Source organism: Octopus bimaculoides, chromosome 2, assembly GCF_046866305.1.
Source record: "Octopus bimaculoides isolate indiv1 chromosome 2, ASM4686630v1, whole genome shotgun sequence".
Classification (NCBI taxonomy): Eukaryota; Metazoa; Mollusca; class Cephalopoda; order Octopoda; family Octopodidae; genus Octopus; species Octopus bimaculoides.
Genome location: NC_142929.1, coordinates 66,036,258 through 66,061,619, shown reverse-complemented (window position 1 = coordinate 66,061,619; position 25,362 = coordinate 66,036,258). Strand labels below are relative to the sequence as shown.

Here is a 25,362-nt window from a genome sequence, read left to right as displayed (position 1 = left end):
TTTCAATGAAATTTGATATTTCATCCAAATTTTTTGTTATAGTAATATCTCATGGAGTGAAATTAGCTAAAAGAGAGTTCCATTGGTGGAAGATATATGACTTCAGTTTTCTTGTTGAAGGGTTCAGCAGACTGTTGCAATATTTGCAGTTTCGCCGAGCAACAAAGATGGCAGTTGAATGCTCAGAAGGACAGGACATGTGGATGTGTGTATCTGATCTTTAAGGCCGAGATTGAGACAAGATGTAGTAAAAACAACAACAGCAGCAATGACGACAACAGATGACAATGTACTCATCATTATTTTCAGTGTGACAGCTGGAAATATCCCCTCCAGTAGCAGCAACAATAACACAAACTACAGAAAACTGGCTGCAAACTGATTTTCTCCAAAAAAACGCCACGGAAGCAAGAGAAACATTAGAACTACAGAAATAACGATTAAGAGAGGCTGGAGTACTCGTGCAAATAAGACAGAAAGATCACTTTGGCAGCGATACAGGAAGGAGCTGGTGCAAAATATAGAGAAATATATGGTAGTGTACAGAAACATTTGCTCAATGCAAAGATGACACAAGCCCAGGTGTAAAAGCACCTGAAGGTGATGTGAGACATGAAAATCTAATTAAATTAGTATAGCATACACTATAGAATGGTGGATACAATGTTTTCTTCTGAGGGTGAGATAAAGAACCACTCCACTACTTTGGCTGAGAACAATGAGTTTACACTAATTTTCTTGTACATGGGCCAGTGAATGGTAAAAGTAAGAGTGCTATGATGCTAGAAATAAGTATGTGTGACTAGTTGCAGCCATTTTGACCAACAAAAAGGGCTAAGTGGGCAATCTAGAGATTGTAGTGTACACTTGAGTGAAATTCCTCTCCCCTTTATTATATATACATACATTCAAACGTAGCAGATAACAGCTAGCCTTTGGCCGCTATTTGGACCCCATTGGTATTGGTGCAATTTGTCTCTTACTCTGTCATGCCAATATGCAGTGTATAACCAATCAGAGCCCCTAACTAAAATCACGTGAGACAGCCTGTTATCAATCCCATTTGAGCCTACTGTTCCTTACAAAAACTCACCTTCTCCTCATCTCGAGGTCTTTGGTTCCAAACCTTTTAAGGTCTAGCCACTGACCACACAAGACACAGCCAGTTCCAGCAACAATGCCAGACAACAATACCCATCCAACAACAACACACCCAGGTTTCAACACAGCACTGTTCATGAATTACTTCATCATGGATCCACAGCAAATATACAACCTGCAAGCCAGACGATAACACCCATCCAACAGCATTACAGCATAGCTAAGGGGGAGCACTGCCTCCTCACTATTCGATGGTGCAGCCTCAAATTTTGAAAATACACTTTACAAATATCTTTCCACAATACAAATTAGTGCTCACCCAGAATATTCTGAAGCACCCCCATACACCAAAGTCTGACCACGAGTCTGTGATTGTGAGAGGGACAAATCGATGGTTTGGATGGTCTGCTCTAAGAGTTTCAAGTAAACATTTTAGACTTGTGTGCCAGCGTCTTGGCAGACGACTCCTGCTACTAGAAAAACAAAATAATTCCCAGTTCTCTGAGCTGTGGAGTTGTGCTCCTGATGAGGACTTGAACAGTGGAGACATTATTTACAATTTCTGTTCCATGATATTCTAAATACAGAGTTTTAGAATTGTGGCCAAGCTAATAGCAAAGAGGTTGGCACCTTTGATGCGATACCGAACAAACTTATTTACAACTACCTCATGTAATACATCATAGAGAGGCTGGGTAACAAACTTGGCTTTGATGGGGATCCAATCAATATGGATCAATCAAAAGCTTTCGAAACGGCTCTCTCTCATTATCTGAATGTTGTCCATATATCATCGGGTTTTGTTCCCATTTTCAGAGTTTGAATTTCTTTAACATGCAGCTGCCTTTGATCACATATCATAACCATTTCAAATCACACGCTCGCTGGGCCCGTCTTCAGTATATAGTAATTCTCAATCCACTGCTGTGGAAACTAAAGGTATTGTGAAGCATCCCATTCACAGTGGGATGTGGGAAAGCCATGTCTCCATGTGTGAACATCATCGCAATGATGTCAGACACTTAATTTTCGCCTGACTAGATTAGAGTGACTACTCTTTCACATGTGGGTACACTGTGGTTGCTAACACACAGACATATGTTGAAGTTTTAATATCTACAAAATATTTCTGGACGTTGAACAGACATTTTTTTCCATGACTCATCTATTTTGATAGACTTGTAGTGAAACCCAAAACTCGGTGTCTAACAAATGGAATGTTGTCATATATTCATTCTCCTCGATCAATTGAGCAATGAGGTCAGTGAAACTTCTACTTTAGCATTCTGTTGAGGGTTAGTGATAGGAAAGAGTGATAACATTCCTACCACTTAACGAAAAGCTGATTGTCAAGGAAAAATGAAAGAAGCCTGTCGTTATATATATATATGTATGTATGTATGTATGTATGTATGTCTTTGTGCCTTTGTTTGTCCACCCACCATTGCTTGACAACCGATGTCGGTGTGTTTACGTCTTCGTAACTTAGCGGTTCGGCCAAAGGGACCGATATAAAAAGTACTAGATTTACAAAGAATAAGTCCTGCTGCCGATTTGTTCGACTATAACTCCTTAAGGCTGTGCTCCAACATGGCCACAGTCAAATGACTGAAACGTGTAAAAGAAAAAAAGATTAAAAGAATAATTATTTGTTCTTTCTATACAAGAGGGACGTAACTCTTACATTCACAAAATATATCGTCAGGCTGCCGCTTTTCTATCTGAGCCCTCTAAACCGCTTACTTATGCAATTATGTTATTGTCATCGTTTAGCTCTAGCTCGTCGCTAACCAAGTAGAACTATTAACTATGATTAAAGCCCGTGTCCATCCTATTTCGGGGTCATCCAGAGCTACATTATCTCTTTTACTTTTCCCTCATTTAAAATGACAGAATATGGTCTTAGGAATATTTTACTCATAGCCCTAACAACTCGAATAATCCCATAGAGATATTTATAAGCATATGAATAAATAAAACTGGTTGTGAATAAACAAATAAAGCATATGAATAAATAGAACAGCGTGTGAGAATTTCGTCAGTGACGAAACTTAAAACACCTGTGTTGATTGATATCAAAATTAAACAAGAATCTAGAGTTACCTCGCTTTATTTTTGCTATTTGTTAACGTCTTAAGGGATCTTTCCCAAACATCTGATGTAATCATTCATTGCCAGATCTTTTCTAGTTTGCGGACGTAAATTTCAAAATATCAGCCTACATTTACCGGCTTGAAGGTAAGGCTTTATTATTAAAGCAAAATATGTGTAGCTAATCAATATGTAATAATGCATTAAATATTTAACAAACATCTGTCCATCTGTGGATATGTGATTTCACATTTTGTTGCCAAATTGCTTTAAATTGATTTAAATAACTGAAAGGGGATAAAAAAAATTACTTTCATTTTAAATCATAATTCGTCTGCTCAGCAATACGTAGAAAACCAATTTTATATATTTTCCTCTTTCCCAAAATACATTTAAAACCAAACCTAAGGAAACGACAATGAGAAAGCGAATAAAATTGGCTCGATGAAGACACTTTCTGTTCTAATAGTTTATAAATATTTGCAAAAATAAAATAAATTTCATTATGTATTTAAGTAGAGGAAGGACAGGTGATTCATTTAAAAAATAGGTTGGCTCGAAATACACCTGGTATCTTGTACATAAATCAGTGATTGTCACGCGCAAGGCACACTAAGAAGCAACTTTCTTCAAGTGCCTTTTTAAAACTTTTTTTTTATATATTTATATTTAGATATTAGGAAACAGAATTAAATTTTATGGGTTCTATAACACTTTTTGACCCCGATAATATATCTGAAAATGAGATATGTAAAGTTACTTTATCTAATATGTACAATAAGTATACGTCTTAAAGTTCTTGTAAAAAAAAAAAGGCTTCGTGAATTGTTAGTCGATTGTGTAGAGTTTAATAGATTTAATGGTTTCATTTTCATTTTATTGTTTTATTACATCCTTCGCTTTTTGCTGATTCTTAATTAAACTTTTTAATTGAAAAAGAAGAGAGAAAACGTTTATTCTGTTGTGTCTGGGGAGAGTCATTTTCTTTTTGTGCCTTATAATTTAACACGCTCACCGGTAAAATTTCCACTTATTCCTGAGTGTATTAAATTATAAGGCACAAAAAGAAAATGACTCTCCCCAGACACAACAGAATATGTTTCAACACACGAACTCACATAAAGAATCTTGCAAACCAAATCCCAAAACGAAAAAACGTTTAGTTAATTTATTATTTCTGATCATTTTTGCACATACCTATGTTTTTTGTTTATTCATAATCTCTGATTTGATTTCATTCTGACGTAATTCTTCAGTTAATTGTAATTTTTCTGTATACGTCTTAAAGTTCTTGTAAAAAAAAAAGGCTTCCTGAATTGTTAGTCGATTGTGTTGAGTTTAATAGATTTAATGGTTTCATTTTATTCTGTTTTATTACATCTTTTGCTTTTTGTTGATTCTTAGTGTATAAATATTTCAGTCATTTTGACTGGGGCCATGCTGGGGTACCGCCTTTAGCCGAACAAATTGACCCCAAGACAGCATTCCATATATTTATATATGTATTTATGTGTCTGTGTTTGTCCCTCCAACATCGCTTAACAACCGATGTTGGCGTGCTTACGTAACTTAGTGGTTCGGCAAAAGGTACCGATAGAATAATTACTAAGCTTACAAAGAATAAAATCTAAGCCATTCTTAAAATTTAGAAAAAAGTTTGTATTTTGTTGGGATTCGGCCATAACCCCCATGAAAATTCATATATTTTTGATGCTGATGAAATTTTAACCATACATATTACACACAAATAAAGTAATATTTCTAAAATTTCTTCTTAGAAGTTACAAAGACCCCTTCATGGGCACTTCACACCCACAATTTAATCATTTTTTCCTAAGCAAAGACGAATACAGTTGTACTACTGGAAGCTATAGGGTCACCCGAACATAACAGATGAGCATTATTTGTAATTCAACTGTACAACAGTGTAAGACTATAGTTAAATTGTGATTTCTGCAATGTGGTGCATAGATTGTCAAGTAAATGAGACGCACCTTTGCCTCCACTGATTCACTTGCAAAGTGTTGAGTAAAATTATTTCGTTGCAGACCTCCTTTGAGTCTTTTTATTATCACTGGGTCACACATAGTCCCCAGTTGGTAACATTGATTTCAGATGAGTGACTGGTTGTTCTAAGACATTTATTGATTGTAAATTATTTCTGCCCAGTTACCTATTGATATAGTGGCCATTTGCAAACTCCAGAAGCGACACTTTCATTTCCCTTTACTCCAAGCGTCACACGTTGTTATTTCAATTGGATCATGCCCTTCCAATTGCTATACATCCGTAATGCATCTTACAGCTGTGCCTGTCACCTGTATGGTGAGGAATCCTACATTGGGGAGTAGTAACGACTAGGCTTGGGTAGCTGACTGATTATCGTGATCATTCGTCTTTTGGTTTCCTGTAGCTTTGCTCTCTTTTACAAACCCAGTGAACATACATATATTTCCTATTTCAAAGAAATTCAAACAATACATATAAGACCCAAGTTAAAAAGATTCCCAACAATTCAACTTCTCTAGTTGACATTAACACATCCACCCCCAATAGGGGCCTTAACTCCCACATTTTTCAGCTCCATGAGCTCCATTTTCTGGAGCAAAATCCTTTTTACAGGGTCCATAACACTGGAATTTTGGAATGTGCACATAAATATCAGTAGTATGGGATACATGTATCATGATTAGAATTTTTTTAGAGTGTGTAAAGAAGGAAAGAACCCTCATATGCAATTTTGATGAAATTCTAATCATAAGGATAAAGAAGATGATGTCACATGTTATCGAGGCTACCATTCTTTCTGGGTGTGGAAAAGGTGATGGCATCTTTATTCCAAGAATTCCTCTTACTCCATCAGGAGTAGACATTCCTTTTACATTCAGAAGACTGCAATTCCCCCTTCGTGTCACTTTTGCCATGTCCATTAACAAATTTCAGGGTCAAGCCCTCTCTGTGGCTGGTCTTCTCTTGGAAGAGCCCTGCTTCTCACATGGACAAATGTATGTTGGCTGCTCAAGAGTGGGAAGCAAAACAAACCTATTTGCATATGCGCCACAAGGAAAAACAAAGAATATTGTTTACAACGAGGTGTTCTAAACACAACAGCAAGAAAGTATGTACATGATCACCTTTTTTTACCAAACTTCATTGATTTTCATGTATTTATATTGATATACATATATATATATATGTGTTTGGGTGTGTGTGTGTATATATCTATATATATAAAGATGAGAATGTGTGTCTTATCCCTAAAACTCGAGAACTACACAACCAATTTCATTCCAAATTTACACATGCCTTACTTAGGGTCCATGTAGTGTCTTAGGCCCAAAAAATTTTTAACTTCTTGCATAGTTTGAGCCCACAGCAATATCATATCTCCTCCACTATTTCAGTATTACGTGTCAAAAGTGAAACAATAACATCACTTTACTGCAGTGGTTCCCAAACTATGAGTCGCGACCCACTGATGGGTCGCAAAAAGTTATAAAATTACGCATTAGCTTTGATTAACTGCTGTCTATCGAGAGAGTTCAAGACTCATGTTTTCAATAATAGACTGGTGGTTTTATCAAGTAGTAGGCTTTTTTCATGAATTTAACAAATCAGAGGTGGTAATTTTCTCAAGTTATTTATTCGTACGTAATCGTAAAAAGGAAAAGTCTGTTTTTACCTATTTATAGAGAACTTTAACTAGGCGCAGTGCAACACTGATCGAGCCGATAACAGTTACTGCTTCAAGGTTTTGTATTAGAGTTAATACCTACCCACAGGGTATGGAGACGTTGAAACAGTTATAAAACGTTTTGTTTCACATTTAATATAACCCTAGCCCAGTAGAGTTAGGTGGGTCACCATAAACTGGTGTCATAAATAGTGGGTTGCGTCTAAAAAGTTTGGGAATCACTGCTCTACTGTAATATCAGATACTTTCACTTTAATATTTTCAATTTCATAGTGAAACTATTAAAGTGAAACTATACTCTCCATATACACAGGCATACTATAAGACCCAAGTTAAAAACATTCCCAACAATTCAACTTCTCTGGTTGACATTAACACACCCACCCCCAATAGGGGCCTTCATTCCCACATTTTAGAGCTCCATTTTTCATGATCTTTATGGAATATGCGCATAAAGATCAATAGTATGGGATAAATGTGTCATGATTAGAATTTTTTAGGGTGTGTAAAGAGGCAAAGAACCCTCATGTACAAGTTTCTTGGCTCCGGTGAGGCGTCTTGGAACATTCATGATGTGAATGTTCCGAGTCCTCTCCCCACTCCCCCGTTCGCGAGCGTGCATTTTTTTTCTTCATATTCGTTCACAGCAAGTTGTTTTACACCTATTACACTAATTTTTTTTTTTTTTGAGCTCGGGTCAAACGCTTTAGTTTGACCCTTTTCTGTAACAATTTGGTACTAACCCTTGCGTGTGTGTCTACTTATACATACACACTCTTATATATATATATATATATATATATATATATATATATATATGCATACACACAATCATTTCGTAATCTACAACTTCAGAAAAAATATTTTTAGCATAAAATGCACACAATATAAATGTTAACATATTAATTCATATAGGGGTGACACGTAACGTGCGGGTGACACGTAAAAGCACCCACTACACTCTCTGAGTAGTTGGCGTTAGGAAGGGCATCCAGCTGTAGAAACTCTGCCAAATCAGACTGGAGCCTGGTGTTGCCATCCGGTTTCACCAGTCCTCAGTCAAATCGTCCAACCCATGCTAGCATGGAAAGCGGACGTTAAACGATGATGATGATGATGATGATAGTACCAACTGGTAAAGGTATTATTTGATTCTTTCACCTGCACGATTTTCACTAAGAAAAAAAAAACTCGGATCTTTTGCGTGGAATCAAGTACCCTAACCTCCTAATATGCTACAAACTTCTTATTTTTGTTTGGAAAAAAAAAGGGGTAGGCTGCCGCCCCGCTCCATATCCCGGAATTATTGGAAATTTTTTTTTTTTTCGTTGAATGAATTCTGGTGACCTTAATATGCTACAAAACTCATTTTTGTGTACAGAAAACGGGGTGGGGTGAGGTGGAACCCTCGGAAATGTCACCCCCACCCCCATTGATCTTTTTACCTGCACGATTTTCACTAAGAAAGAAAAAACTCGGATTTTTTACATGGAATCAAGTACCATGACCTCATAATATGCTGCAAACCCCTTATTTTTGTTCGGAATATCCAGGAATCATTGGAATTTTTTTGTTTTTTCGTTGACTGAATTCTGGCGACCTAATATGCTACAAAACCCTTTTTTGAGCCCGGAAAATGGGGTGGTATGTGGTGGAACCCTCAGAAATTTCACCCCACCCCCATTTTCAAATATTTTTTGCTATTTCTTTCTTTACCCATAATTTTAGATATTTTGCAGAAATATGTTTACATACGAGCACCCTTAAAAAATTTTTTTTTTTTGAGACAAACTCCTGTTTTTGGCTACGAGGAATACGAATCTGCAAAAAAATTGGCAAAAATTGACATATCTAAAAAAAAAAAATTGCAAAAGTCTATTTTTGGCACCGAAATGTTTCATTTATGTTTGTGGAGAGAGAGACCGGTACAGGTACCAATACGATTTCGATTTCACTTGCCTCAACAGGTCTTCACAAGCAGAGTTTAGTGTCCAATGAAGGAAAGGTACGCATAAGTGGGCTGGCTACACCCTTGGCAGAGGCCTCGGATTATGGTCTCACTTAGCTTGCCGGGTCTTCTCTTGCACAGCATATTTCCAAAGGTCTCGGTCACAAGTCATTGCCTCGGTGAGGCCTAATGTTCGAAGGTCATGCTTCACCACCTCATCCCAGGTCTTTCTGGGTCTACCTCTTCCACAGGTTCCCTCAACTGCTAGGGTGTGGCACTTTTTCATACAGCTATCCTCATCCATTCTCGCCACATAACCATACCAGTGCAATCGTCTCTCTTGCACACCACAACTGATGCTTCTTAGGTTCAACTTTTCTCTCAAAGTACTTACACTCTGTCGAGTATGCACACTGACATTACACATCCATCAGAGCATACTGGCATCATTCCTTGCGAGCTTACGCATGTCCTCAGCAGTCATGGCCCATGTTTCACTGACATGTAGCATGGCTGTTCATACACATGCGTCATACAGTCTGCCTTTTACTCTGAGCGAGAGGCCCTTTGTCACCAGCAGAGGTAAGAGCTCTCTGAACTTTGCCCAGGCTATTCTTATTCTAGCAGCTACACTTTCAGTGCACCTTCCCCCACTACTAACTTGGTCACCTAGATAACGGAAGCTATCAACTACGTCTAGTTTTTCTCCCTGGAATGTGGCAGGAGTTGTTTTCTGCACATTTTCAGTATTTATTGCACCTGAACGTCTGCCACATACAAAAACTAACTTCCTAGTTAACTTTCCTTTGATATTGCTGCACCTCTTATGTGTCCATAGCTTACACTGGGTACATCTTATAGAGCTTCTACCTATGCCTGTTCTACAGATCGAGCAGGGCCAACACACTGATTCAGACTGCCTCTGACTCACTATATATACGTAAATGTTGAACAATGAAATGAGTGCTCAACACTGCATTGGCAGATATATAGTTTCTTTATTTGTGAATTAAGGCTACCATTGGCTTCATGTTAAGAAAAGTAGGAAAACATCCTTGTGCTTTAATTTTTCAAGCTGATCACATTGAGAAAGGTGTTCACCTCCATTTTGGAAAACAGTCTCACTTCATTCACAGAATTTCTCATAAATTCACGTAAATTTATGAGAAATCACATGAATGAAGCGAGACTGTTTTTCAAAATGAAGGCAAACACCTTTCTTCATGTGATTAACTTGAGAAATTAAGACACTAGAATATTTTCCTACTTTTCTTAGCATGAAACCAATGTAGCCTTAAATCACAAATAAAGAAAATATCTTGCTTACTAATCACATGGTTCCGGGTTCAGTCCCACTGCATGGCACCTTGGGCAAGTGTCTTCTACTACAGCTTCAGACCGACCAAAGCCTTGTGAGTGGAATTGCTAGACAGAAACTGAAAGAAGCCTGTCATATATATGTGTGTTTGTGTGTCTGTGTTTGTCCCCCCACCATTGCTTGACAACCAATGTTGGTGTGTTTACATCCCCATAACTTAACAGTTCAGCGAAAGAGAACAATAAAATAAGTACTAGGCTTATAAAGAATAAGTCCTGGGGTCGATTTGTTCGACTAAAGGCGGTGCTCCAGCATGGCCACTGTCAAATCACTGAAACAAATAAAAGAATATATATATATATATATATATATATATATATATATATATATATATATATATATATGCATACATTCTCCCCACACACACATCAATACCAAAAAATTATGCTGGATGAATATGCTGCCATGCACCTCAAATAAGCTGTTATTTTAATGTGTTGGTGAGTAAATAGTAGCCACTCAGTCAAATGTCAAAGCAGCAGCAACAACACTGTCTTGGGCATGGGAACAGTACTCAAAAGGCAAAATCAGCTCTGATCCCAAAACATGACAATTTATTACAAAACCACCATTTTAGTATTTCTTTAGCCCTACTTTGTCAACAACTCAGATCCTGTAACTTTGCAATTTATTATTTTAATACTTTATATTGTTTTTACAGAGCAACTAAGTGACTAATGGATTCCACAAGTATTCTTAGTCCCAGTGAGAAGTTTACTCTCATCTCAAGAAATCTCCAGGTAGGCATATGCTTTTAACCATTTTCCTTTCTTTTTTCCATCTGTTTATATTCACATAATAGTCATATCATCATTATCATCATTTAACATCTGTTGCTCATGCTGGCATAGACTGGACAGTTTGACCAAAGCTGGCAAACTGGGGTACTGTACCAGACTCCAGTCTGATTTGACATAGCTTCCAAGGTTGGATGCCCTTCCTAACATCAACCACTTTACAAAGTGTGCTGGGTGCTTTTATGTGGCACCACATGGGCGCTTTTATATAACGTCACATGAGCACTTTTACATGGTGCTGCATGGGTGCTTCTACATGGCACCAGTACAGAACTCTTGCAGGTCAATCCTCACCACCAGGGGGACTGGTCTTAACACTCCTGTTGCGGAGTACAGCAAGGTGCCAGGTATGTGTGTGTGTGCTTGCTTGCATGCATGCAAATATCATCATGAGCAATATCCAGGCTGGAAAAGACAAGCCACTGGATTTGGTTAAAAAGAGATAATGAGGAATGGCTACAAGACTACTGAGTGAAGTCTATTAGCCAGTTGATCCAGTAAGTGAGGTCTCATCTCAGTGATGGGGTTCAGTACACATTAATGCCATCAAGAGGAAGGCCCTAAAACTGCATTCTCTCCTGAGGGGTCCCATAATCCTGCTGGTGTCTAGTATGCAGAGCTTTCAACTTGTAGCATTTATATCTGCAGGCTGTTTGCAAATAATCACTATATATATTCATTACTTTTTATATATCTGGGCATGAATTTCATGTAGGCAAATGACAACCAAGTGCATGGCATTGACAAGCCTCAACAAAGGTGAAAAGCGTCTGCCATTTTCATGAGGTACTGCGGCGATGATATTCATCTCACTCTGATAGATATTGTTTTAACACAACAGGCCTATGAAGAGATTTTATCACAGACAATTCCATAGCTTCATAATTTGTAAGAGTGTGTATACATTTAGTTTGATAAAACAGGTGGTGATTTTAATGTGATACTGTTTTACTTGTACATGCCACATTTTTCTACAGCCTAACAAGCTTCCATAATACCAGTGAATACTTTATTCACTGTTTGCTACATATTGAACCACAAATTTCATTTCAGCAGATGACAATTGAGTACATGGCATTGACAAGCCTCACCAAAGGCAAAACACATTTGTAGTTTTCATAAGCCACTGCAGCGACAAGCCAAAATCATTCATGGATAATAGCTGCCTTTAGACTAACTACACTGTTTTATCTATTCATTTATTTTATTTATTTTCCTCTGTTTCAGGAGATTCTTGGTGAAGACCAACTGAAGCTTATTCTTAAAGAAAGAGATATGAAGTTATACTGGGGTACTGCTACCACAGGAAGGCCCCATATTGCATACTTTGTTCCTATGACCAAAATAGCTGACTTTCTTAAAGCAGGCTGTGAGGTATGTGTTTCCATTATACAGAATGTTTCTTTTTCAATGTTTGTCTTTGGAGAAAAAAACTCACATATCACGTCATTGTTACACAACGTAGATTATTACAAACTAGAGGAAAATTTCTCATCATCATTAGCAACATGTCAAAAAAAAGTGGATGTACTCAAATTAAACTTATTTAGCCATATTATTGCGTCACTGCTTTTATTCATGGCATGACTAAAAATTGATTTGGTTTGTACACAGTGAGATTTGACCTGTAGTTGGGAAGCAAACTTCTTACCAAACAACCACATCTACACCTATGCATATGCACACACACACACACACCCACATATATGTATCTTGCATAAAATAAAATGCAATGTATTTCATGCTCTGGTAGAGGAAAGTTAAAATGACAAACATAGTGGGAAAGAGTGACAGTCAGAGATACTAAATGTAGGTGAACCGTAGTGAGAGGTTTTACTCTGCAATAGCTGGTATTTTAATCAAAATGAAACTGCAAATCTTTATCAAATTATATTTATCAATTTCATACACAAACTCACACACATATATGGAATTAAATATTAAACTCTTTTCTTTACAAAATATTATTGTTCATGTAATGTCTATAAATTATCCAAGTTCCAGAAGGCCATAAACGGTATGGGAGACTGAACATGTCTTCAGCTGGATCTGTTTGCTGTTGTCCAATGGGCGGAAGAGAACAATATGTTTCTAAATGAAGATAAGTTTAATTTGATCCACATTGGAAAAGAAGATATTCTGAAATTGCCATATGCCCTTCCCTCGGGTGACTCCCTAGTGTCGTCCAACAGCACTAGAGACCTTGGAGGAATTGTTGATAACAATCTAAGCTGGAGTTCCTATGTAAACAGCAAGGTTGACCTGACCCGCAAGATATGCTCCTGGATTCTAATAACTTTCTGGTCTAGAGATGCTCACACCATCATTCTTCTCTACTCTACTTTTGCCCGACCCCACCTTGAATACTGTTACCCACTGTGGTCCCCCTACACAAAGCAAAGCATTATGAAAGTGGAAGCACTCCAGAGATCAATAACAAGAAAGATAGATGGCACGATAGGCACTAATTACTGGGGATGACTAAAAAAACTCAATTTCTGCTCTCTCCAATGCTGCCTTGAACGCTACATCATTTGTGTCATGTGGAAAATATTCCATGAATATTGCACAAATGGTGTTGGCATCAATTTTTAAATCCACCCAAGACTTGGCTCCCATGCTATCCGCCCACTGTAAAAGTTGAACTCAAGACACATGACAACATTATGAAACAGCTACATTACCTTAACCGGTCCAACTCTCTTTAATATCATACCAGAATACATCAAAATGGAAACAGATCCATAAAATTCAACAGTTCTCTGGACAAATTTCTCCAAAAAATCCCATACCAACCTCCTACACTTGGATATGTCTCCAACAATAATAATTCTTTGCTAGAGTGGGCCATGGCGTCCCATACATGACTGAAGTGTGAATCACAATCTAAAAGACTTCACCAAGTGGTGCTATTAAGTTAGACATGACCTGGGCCTATACTGGCCGAAGCCTATCTAAGTTATGTATTCTTTCTTTTGTGTTAGTCCATTCTTCCATGCTTACTCTTCCTTACACTAACCCATTATTTCTTTTACCAAGTAAAGGATAACTTATTTCACCTCTTAGAAATGGAATGGTGCGAAGTTGTCAAGAACACCAATTTTGGCTTTCTCTGAAATGTAATTGAACATACGAGTGTATTCAGATACTCTCTCTCTCTCTCACACACACGCGCGCACACACACATGTATGTACATGCATAGAAGTATATACAAATTAAGGCAATTGAATGAATGATGTCTAGTAACAATCCCGATCAATGTATCAACCTTAATTTACGATGCAAAAAAGGTCACCCGATATTAATGCCTGGACCTAATCATGTGATCATCCTCTTCAAAACTTAAGAGATTAAATTCAGAAAGCCTTGATTGTTTGGGATTGTCCAAGGGCCTTGTCTACTGCAGACCCTTTCGATGCACTCTTGGCAGGCATCAACAAAAGGTTTAGGATGAGGAATGCCAGCTGGCTGCTGTCTTCCACCCCAGGTTTCACCTCATCTGGTTGGATAAGTATGACAACACCAAGGTCGCCAAGGCGAGGAAAAGCATGGAGAGTAAGGTTGAGGAGGTCATAAGGCAGCAGCCTGACGAAGTGAGCAGCAACAGTGAAGAGAACGAGGATGACTTCTTCAGTGGTATCACCCAGCCAAAAGAGAGCAGCAGGAGTCACAGGTCACTCAAGGACAAGGCCCAGAATTTGGTCAAGACCTGGTTGGAGACTAACTCCAAGAACATGCTGGCTTCTTGGGTGAGCAAGTGTTGGTGGACTTGTTCATCAAGTTCAAAACAGCCATCCCTTCCAGTGCTGCAGTGGAGCATTTGTTCTCTATGGGCAAGGACATCTTGAAGGCCAAGAGATCATCCCTGTCTGATGAAAACTTTGACATGCTAATTTTCATGAAGGGCAACATGCATCTCATGGAAAAAATAGAGAAGAAGAGGAAAAATTAAATTATGTATATATTGTTTTGCATTGTTTTAATTTTAATTTTTTATGGCAACTTTATCAATAAACTTTTTTTAGTTTAATACTAATATTGTATTTCATTTGAGTTTTTTTTTTTACCCTCTCCTGACTCTAAAGGCCTTTAAAAACCTAAAAAAAGGGCCATAACTATGTAAAAACCTAAACAAGGGCCATAACTATGTAAAAACCTAAAAAGGGCCATAACTATGAAATCAGCCTTTTTTAGGCCTTTTAAGAGTTGAAACTATAAAATCAGCATTTTTTAACTCTTAAGCAAAAACAAAAACGTGTTTTGGTGTTCTAAAGCCCTTCAAAAGGCCAAAAAGGGCTTATTTTATAGTTTTGGCACTTTTTAAAGGTGTTTTTAGAACAAAAATTAACTTTTTGTTTTTTTTCTACAATAAAAATTAATGTTAACAGTTTATCGATAACATCTGTTGCATTTTTAACGAACTTTTTGGTTAATGGATTAACAATTAACAAAGTTAAGTTTTTGATTAATAGTGCCCACCTTTGGAAACGAGACAGTCATGACCAAGATCCACGTCTTTCTATCTCAACTTTTGAAAATCAAAGAAATCTGTGAAACTAGTTAAGTCCTTAAAAATTTGAAAATAAAAAATCTAAATGAATTCCAGTGCATTTTTCAACTTGCATTTTCTATATTTGTACCAATGTGAAATAAAATGACTTTATTTCCTTTGTGTGTGTGTGTGTGCGTGTTTTACTGTCTCTGTCTTGACATCATGTGATAGTTGTAAGCAAGTTTCAGTCATGCAAGTGGTGTTCTTTATTTCCAATATTCGATGAAAGCATGTCCGGGCATTGTGAATTATTACCTTCCTTAGAACAGTTCAGGCTTCCTTAGAACAGTTCAGAGGGGGCATCCAGTTGTACAAAATCTATCTGATCCATGCAAACATGAAAAAGATGTTTCAAATATTATGTGAGCAATATTTTCAACTGAGACATTACAACTTTATCTGATTGTTCAAGCGCTTCAATTCTGTGGATGTTTACTTGGTTGCTGACATTTATCAATGGTTTCTCCCATAGTTTGATGTATCATTTTCTATCAATAGTAAAACTGCCTACATTTTTGTCAACATTGGTATGCTCATATATATATATATATATCTGGCAGGCCAGTGGGCTGCACAAGACTCCAATTTGATCTGACAATGTTTCTACAGCTGGACGCCCTTTCTAACGCCAACCACTCCAAGGGTGTAGTTGGTGCATTTTACATGCCACTAGCATGGGAGCCAGTCAGAGGGCACTGGCATTGACTGCGTTGCCAGTGCCCACTGGCTTGCGAGACCTCAGTCAAACCGTCCAACCTATCCCAGCATGGAAAGTGGACATTAAACAATGATGATATATATAAATATATATATATATATATATATATATATATATGTGTGTGTGTGTGTGTGTGTGTGTGTATATATATATATATATACACACTTACATACATATACTACATAAGCATGTATATGTGTTTATCTCTATTGTGACTTTACATTGTTACTGTTTAGGCAGAAAATGGCATTTAGGTGTCACATAAACAAACTGTCCAGCAGCCACCAACATGTGAAGATATGGAAGAAAATGCGTTACTTGGAAAAACAAGTAAGGGTTGGCATCAGAAAGGGTAACCAGTTCTAGTATACTACCTCATGAAATCTCATCAATGGTATGCTCATATATATATATCTGGCAGGCCAGTGGGCTGCACCAGGCTCCAATTTGATCTGGCAATGTTTCTACAGCTGGACGCCCTTCCTAACGCCAACCACTCCAAGAGTGTAGTTGGTGCATTTTACATGCCACTGGCATGGGAGCCAGTCAGGGGGCACTGGCATTGACTGCGTTGCCAATATCAGCATGAAAAAAAGAGGTCATAATAAAAAGGGATGGTGGCTCCTTTGCCTTCTCCTAAGTAAAATCTCTGTCTTCTGCACATTCAGCCTTGTCCTTTCAGGTGCCAGTACCACTTAAAAAGTACTTGTGCCTCTACTGCATTAACAAACCTGTGCTGGTGGCATGTAAAAGGCATCCACCACACTCTGTTAAGTGGAAGGGCATCCAGCCATAGAAATCATTCCTCAGCAGACAGCTGGAGTCTGGGCAGCTCCTTGTTAGCCAGCTTTATGTCAGACCATCCAACCCATGCCAGCATGGAAAGTGGATGTTAAACAATGGTGATGATGATCATCAGCAGCAGCAGCATTGTTTAATTTATTATTTATTTTCAGGTTACCATATTGTTTGCTGATCTCCATGCTTATCTTGATAACATGAAAGCTCCCTGGGAACTGCTGAAGCAGCGGGTGTTGTATTATGAAAGGATTATTAAAGCTATGTTGAAATCATTGGGTGTTTCATTGGAGAAATTGAAATTTATTAGAGGTACAGATTATCAACTTAGCAAGTACGTTCCCCTGTTTTTTTTTCTTGTTTTTTTTTTAACTGAATGAAGAATTTTACTATGTTTCAAAGTTTTATATGGATATTTTTCTGTTTTAGTATAGTTCAATTTGTGTTCTGCAAATTTGGACATTTAGAAGTTATTAAAGCATTATTTATTTATTTATTTATTTCTTCCTTTCCTTTTTTTTGTTGTTAATCACTCATTTGTGACATACAAACAAATCTGCTTTTAGACAGACATACTGAGACAATCAAATTATATGTACTGCTTGTTTTGATTCTAAGTGAGCACTACATAAACTAAATAGAATTCCTCTAAGACACATCTTGTCCCCTCTGCTAGTCACACTACCATATGCATATAGTCATCAAGCCTGGAAACTTCTTTTTCTGCAGTGAAAATTGGTCTTAACAGTGTACCTTTCTTAACTCTTTTGCTCCCATATTTTTGCAGAAATACACTACTTTTCTTTTAACTAATTTAAAAAATAACAAAGAATTCAGCAAAATAATTTTGTAACAATTAGGCTAGTATTTGGAACGTAGATTAACATTGGAATTTTTAAGGGAGGGTTTTTATTTAAATCACTTTAAAACAATAAATTTGTATCACAGAAGTGCAGTTTCAGGCAGGTCAGTAACAAAACAGTTAATGCTCAAACAGTGCTCTCAAAAGCTAGCTCCTATCTTTACCAAACTCTTCTGATTTCCTTTCTTTATAGGGATCTATTCTAATTTATGAAACACTACTGTATATCCTCAAAAAGGGCAACCTCTCTAACAACTCCCAGCTAATAAGCAATCTTTGCTGCACTTGACACAAACAATATCTGTGACCATGTCTTCATATCTACAAGAACCTCTTTGCTAAGTTGGCCACATTTGGGTCTCCTCTCCCACCCCCATCTCACACACACGTTTCTAGAACATGTCTTTTACTTGTCTTAGTCATTAGACTGCAGCCATGCTGGGGCACCACCTTGAATTATTAGTCAAATGAATTGACCCCAGTACTTCTTTTTTTACAAGCCTGGTACTTTCTCTATCAGTCTCTTTTGTCAAACTGCTAAGTTACAAGGATGCAAGCATGCCGACACCAGTTGTCATGAGTTGGCGGAAAACACAGACACAAAGACACACACATGTAGATATATATACATATACGACAGGCTTCTTTCAGTTTCTGTCTACCAAATCCACTCAAGGTTTTGGTCACTTGCCCAAGGTGTCACACAGTGAGACTGAACCTGGAACTATGTGGTTGGAGGAAAGCAAGTTTCTTACCACACAACCATGCTATGTTTCCTGCACCTTCTTTCTGCACATTAGCAAACTATTTACTGTCATACCTGCACATTGGCAACCTATTTATTGTCATATGTCACCTTGTCCTTCTCCACCCAAGCATAATATACACAGTCTAGACACTTTGCATTGTCTTTGTGAAAACAATTTTCATTGTAAACATAACAGCCTAATGTTTTTCAACAACACAAGGACACAATCACTATGCACATATCATGAACAACACACAATTGTTACAAATATCAAAGAAATTTGTATCACATCCTCTCTTAACAGAGTGTAGCGGAAGCTTCTCTCTTGGTTGTATGTTTGTAAATGCGGACGTAGCGGGTAACATCTAGCCTTCGGCCGGCCTTGGACTCTGCTGTGTCCGTCACCCTGATTGGCTGTTATTTGCACAGCATTTATTTCGTGCCAGGGTGCATACCAACCAATCATGGCCTTCTGATAAGGTCACGTGAGAGAGTGTTTTCTGATGCTTCTGGAGCCCATTTTTTCCTATAAATAGCCTGCTTTATTCACGCCAGTTTGTTGCGGCTTCAGATCTTCTGAGATCTGGTTGTTGACCACACACAGCACCAACCAGCCAGTTTCCAGCGACGACATCAACACCACAGTTCAACAGCTTACTGCGAACTCCATCTTCGATGCCACCATCAACTTCTTCATCGCCAGCGTCAACACGACTACTCAATGTACACACCAAACAGCGCCCGCACAGGTTCACTCAATACTGTTGTGAAATATCTTCACCAAGGTTAACAGAACTCAACCTGGTTATGATGTTTGCTTCCTAACCAAGTGGTCATGGGTTAAGTCCTACTGTGCAGCACCTTGAACAAGTGTCTTCTACTATAGCTTCAAGCCAACCAAAGTCTTGTGCGTGGATATGGTAGATGAATACTGAAAGAAGCCGTGTGTGTGTGTGTGAACCCTTGTCTAGACATCACATAATGGTTATAAATGAGCATTATCATCATACAAGCATAGTGATTAGTTTCCAGTCTTCTGTAAAAAGAAATATATGGCCACTGGGAAATATTACATTACTTAGAAACAGGTGAGGGTTAGCAACAGGAAGGGCGTCTGGCTGTAGAGGTCTGCTTCAACAAATTCTAGTTTACCCATGCAAGCCTGGAAAAGTGGATCTTGAATGATGGTGAAATCATATAATTTGTACCCGAGACACTATTCTGGTTTATTTAGCTGTTTTGTCTTTAAAATGTAGAAGTTTTAAATTGAAGTTCTACTTTTACTAATTTGTTATGTTTCTCTTATTTTCAGAGAATATACATTAGATGTCTACAAATTATCATCTATAGTCACAGATCATGATGCCCGTAAAGCAGGAGCTGAAGTTGTCAAGCAGGTTGAGCATCCATTGTTGAGTGGGTTGCTTTATCCTGGTCTTCAGGTAAAATTTTTGTTACTCTTACATATTTTTTTATTGAAGGAGGGCAAGCTTTTAACATTTTTTTTTGAAAACAATTTCTTAGTTACATGAACACAAGTAATTGTTTTGATGCCTTTCCTGTCCCCAACCTTCACTTGTTTCCAAGCAAGTAATAATCCTCTTGTTTGTGAAACAAGAAACAGTCCAGTCATGGTTACACCATGAACTAGAAGCAAACACTGTCTGAATGAGCCTTTTGCTTACAGAGGTCATGTAACATGTCAAAAAGCCCATACATTCTTTTCACAGTTGACTGCAAGCAAAGGACATTGCCTGTATTATTGTTTACAGTTAGTGAACACACGTGAAGATGAAGAAAGATATGAACTCACACAAATATACATACACACACAAAAAATATCTAAATTTCAGACTCATTAAGACAATGAAGTTATTAGCATTTATTGTGTTTATCTCTTCTTTGAAAGGCTTTAGATGAAGAATACTTGAAAGTTGACGCCCAATTTGGAGGAGTTGATCAGCGAAAGATTTTCACCTTTGCTGAGAAGGTTTGTTAGCAATATTTCATTAATTCATTTTAATTTAATAATTTTCTCCAATCTGTTTTAAAATACATTCACTTTCCAATGGAATAAAATCTAGTCTGCATTTTATCTGGTTTTGTTTACCCCTTGTTCTTTCTCAAACCACTCTGTTTGCTTGTTTTATTTTCTTCACCCATCTATCTGTCCCTCTATTTATCTACTTTTGATTGTATGTTTTGTCTATTTTACTTTCTTATTATATTTTGATATTTTTTCATATGCATTTTCCTAGCTAACTCACATGGGAAGATATTTGAAAATTGTAACAATTTAACCTTAAACAGTTAGCACATTTGACCTTATTTAAGATGGCCATTTTTTCCAGAAAATGTCTCAAAAAATCGTCCCAGATCTTATATGTATAGTTAGGCCTATTTTACAAGCTTTGATGCACTAAAACCTTTCCTGAATATACCCTGCTGAAATTGGAGTACCTGTGTGTCTTTTATGCCATTAAATACAGTACTTTTCACAGTTTCCTACTGTTAACAATTCATATGTAAAATAAAAGTGAGACTGGTCAATGTAAAGACTAAATAATGTTGTAAGGAGACAAGATAATAACTAACAAAGTTTATACTGAAGTCTTAGCAGCTTTACCATTTGCCTCTTATTTTTCCCTATTCATTATATCTATGTCTGGTATATATAATATACTAGCAGAAATACCCGGCGTTGCCCGGGTTAAAGAGAATAATGAAATCTAAAAACGCCGTCTAGACTACGCATCATCTTTATATATAGAGATGTATATACACACACGCACCCAAACACACGTATATATATGTATATCAATATAAATATATGAAAGTCAATGAAGTTTCGTAAAAGAAGGTGATCATGTACATACTTTCTTGCTGTTGTGATTATAACACCTCATTGTAAACTATGTTCCTTGTTTTCCCTTGTGGAGCATATACAAATAGGCTTTTTGTTGCTGCCCACTCTTGAGCAGCCAACATACAGTTGTCCATGTGAGAAGCAGGGCTCTTCCAAGAGAAGACCAGCTACAGACAGTGTTTGACCCTGATATTTGTTTATGGACATGGCAAAAGTCACACGAAGGGGGAATTGTAGTCTTCTGAATGTAAAAGGAATGTCTGCTCCTGATGGAGTAAGAGGAATTCTTGGAATAAAGACGTCATCCCCTTTTGCACATCCAGAAAGAATGGTAGCCTCGATAACGTGTGACATCATTTTCTAAATAATGCTCATCTGTTATGTTCGGGTTAAAATTTCATCAACATCAAAAATATATGAATTTTCATGGGAGTTATGGCCGTTATGCAAAGAATATAATTTCCAAATTTCATAAAGATCCATTCAGTACTTTTGACGTAGTTTTGGATAAGAAAACAAATGACTAATGTGTGTGTTTGTGTGCATGTGTATGTGTGTGTGATGGGTGTATATATGTATAGATATCTGTATGCATGTATATATGTATATATGTGTACATATTACATGTACATCTATATATATATATATATACATCTACACATATGTATACATATACATGTATGTATAGATCTATATATATATATACATATACGTGTACATCTATATGTATACATATACATCTCTCTCTCTCTCTCTTTCTCTCTCTCTCTCTCTCTCTGAAAGTATCTGTCATTACAGTATCGAAATGGTGTACATATACATGTATATGTATACATATACATCTCTCTCTCTCTCTCTTTCTGTCTCTCTCTTTCTCTCTCTGTGAAAGTATCTGTCACTACAGTATCGAAATGTGATTGTTTCAGTTAGTGGAATAGTTTCATTTTTAAAGTGAAAGTATTTGACATGAGTGTTTTTGTTTCACTTTTGACACGTAATACTGAAATAGTGGAGGAGATATTATGTTGCCGTGTGCTCGAACTCTGCAAGAAGTTAATAATTTTTTTTGACTAAAACACAACTGGAACCCTAAGTAAGGCATGTGTAAAATTTGAATGAAATTGGTTGTGTAGTTCTCGAGTTTTAGGGATTCACACAGACAGACAGACAGACACACATTCTCATTTTTATATATATAGATATCAGGCACTAAGCAAGGTTAATGAACAATGTTTTTTTTTGGCCTATTTTTGAGACATGCATACATGCACGCACACACACACACACACATTGAGAGAGAGAGAGAGAGAGAGGATCCAGTGAGTTGCAAAGCTGTATCAAGCTCCATTGTCAGCTTTGGCATGGTTTCTATGGTTGGATCATCATCATCATCATCATCATCATTTAACGTCCACTTTCCATGCTAGTATGGGTTGGACGATTTGACCCTTCCTAACTCCAAACACATTACAGTATGTACTAGATGCTTTTTCTTTTCTTGCTACAGGCACTAGTGGGGTTGCCAGGTAACTTGCAAGGTGGGAAAAGAGCACGAACAGTAAAAAGTTCTCTCAGCTAAGTTGGGGAGAGGACTATACCAAGTGTCAAAAGATAGAGAGAGACAAGTGTCACTGTCTTGTTGTAGAGAAGATACACCACTACCCTGCATTATATGACGGTGGATAGGAATAGCTAGGAAGAAAATACGATATTACAAAAATATTTTGTCCCTTTCTATTATAAATCAATGTAAAAAAAAAACCTATATAATTACAACACTCAATATCATTAAAAATTTAGTAATTAAATTTGAAATATGAACCTGTTTATATGCTTAAGATTATTGCTGATTATTGACTGGCTTAATTCTTTGTTGTCTTTGCAGTATCTACCACATTTAGGATATGCAAAAAGAATACATTTGATGAATCCCATGAGTAAGTATGTTGGAAGAGCAAGATGCTATTGTCACTTGAAATTTCAGTATATTTGGTTTGAAAGTAATTGAGTTCAAGACTTCACTACATTTAGAGGTGTTCGGGTTTTTTTATGGTTGTGTAAAGAAATTTGCTTCCCAGTCATGGTTTGGGGTTCAGCCCCACTGCATAGCACCTTGGGCAAGTGTCTTCTACTATTGTCTCAAGCCAACCAAAACCTTTGAGTGAATTTGGCACATGAAAACTGAAAGAAATCCATCTTATATTGATATATACTGGGTGGGCCAAAAGTCACATACAGGTGCATCAGCATGGCTGCAGCTCTGAGCACTGCAGCAAAAAGAAAAATTCTCTGGAATTGTCAGAGATCTGCTTCAATTTTTCTAAAATTGAATAAAATAAATAAAATAATTATCATTGCACACATACTTGTACATGATGACAAAAAATGATGATAATGATGATAAAATAGCAAATGTTTTGGTGCGTGACTTTTGGCCCATCCTCTGTGTGTGTGTGTGTGTGTGTGTGTGTGTGTGTGTGTGTGTGTGTGTGTGTGTATGTATGTATGTATAGGTTTGTGTCTCCTTGTCCAGATATCACATGATAGTTGTAAATGAGTGTCACCATCATACAAGCAATATCCCTTTGTTTCTAATCTATGAAAACCTGTTTGGCCATGGAAAAATATTACTTTCCTTGGAAACAGAAGATTTTAAGATTTTGGGATTCTACTTCATAATTTCTGTTTGCTAAAATCTCTATTGAATTACATTGCCATTTACTTTTTAATCACTACAGCCAGCGAGCTATGAGTATGCTGAAGCTTGCTAAGAAATACAATTTGAAGAATAAGTTAATTGTTTAAGAGATTTTTTTGTAAACTAATGTCACATTGCTGTACTTTAAATTATCATCATTATTATTTCATTTAATTGGCTATAAAAGCTGTACATAGAGGAAGTAGCTGCGGGCTGGACAAGGACACAATGATAATGGAATGAAAGAAATGGTTGGTGGGAGAAGCAAACAACACCCACCGATTGTTGCATTCTCGAAAACATTGTTCTCTTTTGTTTTTTTAAAACAAAACAAAATGAGGTATTAAACCTCTTACCTCAGTTCAATAATAATTGATGTAATTGTCTTTACAAATTGAGGCACTGAGCCTGTTACCAAAGAATACAAACAATATAGACAATGAAAATTGAAGCACTAAGGCCTCTTATCCTTTCTCTCAAACCAGGCCATATGTCTCCTGCAGGCAATCCTGTAGTTCCAGGTCGATGCCCCAAAAGGCAAACCTATACTAGTCCTTCAGAAAGGAGTCCATCACCCTGAACATTTCAATGTCCGTTAGGACCTCCGCAGTTACCTGCGGAGGCCAATCTGGGTCTTCAGTGCAGGGCAGGATCCTCTCTCTCTGGCCCTCTAGCTTTTTTATGAAGCTCTGTATCGCCCCTCCCTTATGAAAGAAGATCACAAAATCATCCATCATCGCACTGGGAGGGGCCACAGTTTCCTCTGTCGGTGGCACAATTTCCACCAATGAGGTTTCAGGACATGCCGGCAGTGTACTACTAATCGCCAGCAATGTCCCATTCTTTGTTTTTTCTTTTTTTTTCCTTGTGCTACAGGAGGGTGTGGTACCTCCGCTTTATCCGGAGGATCTTCCCTCCCTCCTGCAGCTTTAGGGTCCTTTTTTTTTTTTTCCTTTTTTCAAGGAGGTCTCCACCTCCTCGACTGCCTCCATCTCCTTTTCCAAAGGAGGAGCGGGGAGGCACTACTTTTATTAACTGCTCCAGGACCCTACTTTGGTCCTGGGGACAGTTCTTCTTAATATGGCCCGGTTCCAGGCACAGGTGACACTT

The 25,362-nt window shown here is 37.4% G+C and overlaps 1 protein-coding gene across 5 annotated transcripts in view; it reads left to right on the top strand.

Moving 5' to 3' along the window:
* LOC106868681 (tyrosine--tRNA ligase, cytoplasmic) overlaps positions 1-25,362 on the top strand; it is an 82,744-nt gene that overhangs the window by 45,728 nt on the left and 11,654 nt on the right. For 3 of the 5 annotated variants that reach the window (XM_014914062.3, XM_052977711.2, XM_014914061.3), the window contains 6 exons: positions 10,874-10,952; positions 12,237-12,383; positions 17,237-17,412; positions 20,001-20,130; positions 20,598-20,678; positions 23,440-23,491. In XM_014914062.3, the coding sequence (XP_014769548.1) occupies positions 10,890-10,952; positions 12,237-12,383; positions 17,237-17,412; positions 20,001-20,130; positions 20,598-20,678; positions 23,440-23,491 (649 nt within the window). In that variant the 5' untranslated portion in view covers positions 10,874-10,889. Of the gene's footprint in view, positions 1-3,207; positions 3,340-6,135; positions 6,311-10,873; positions 10,953-12,236; positions 12,384-17,236; positions 17,413-20,000; positions 20,131-20,597; positions 20,679-23,439; positions 23,492-25,362 lie in introns of those variants that run through there. The other 2 variants (XM_014914060.3, XM_052977721.2) reach the window with 2 other exon arrangements.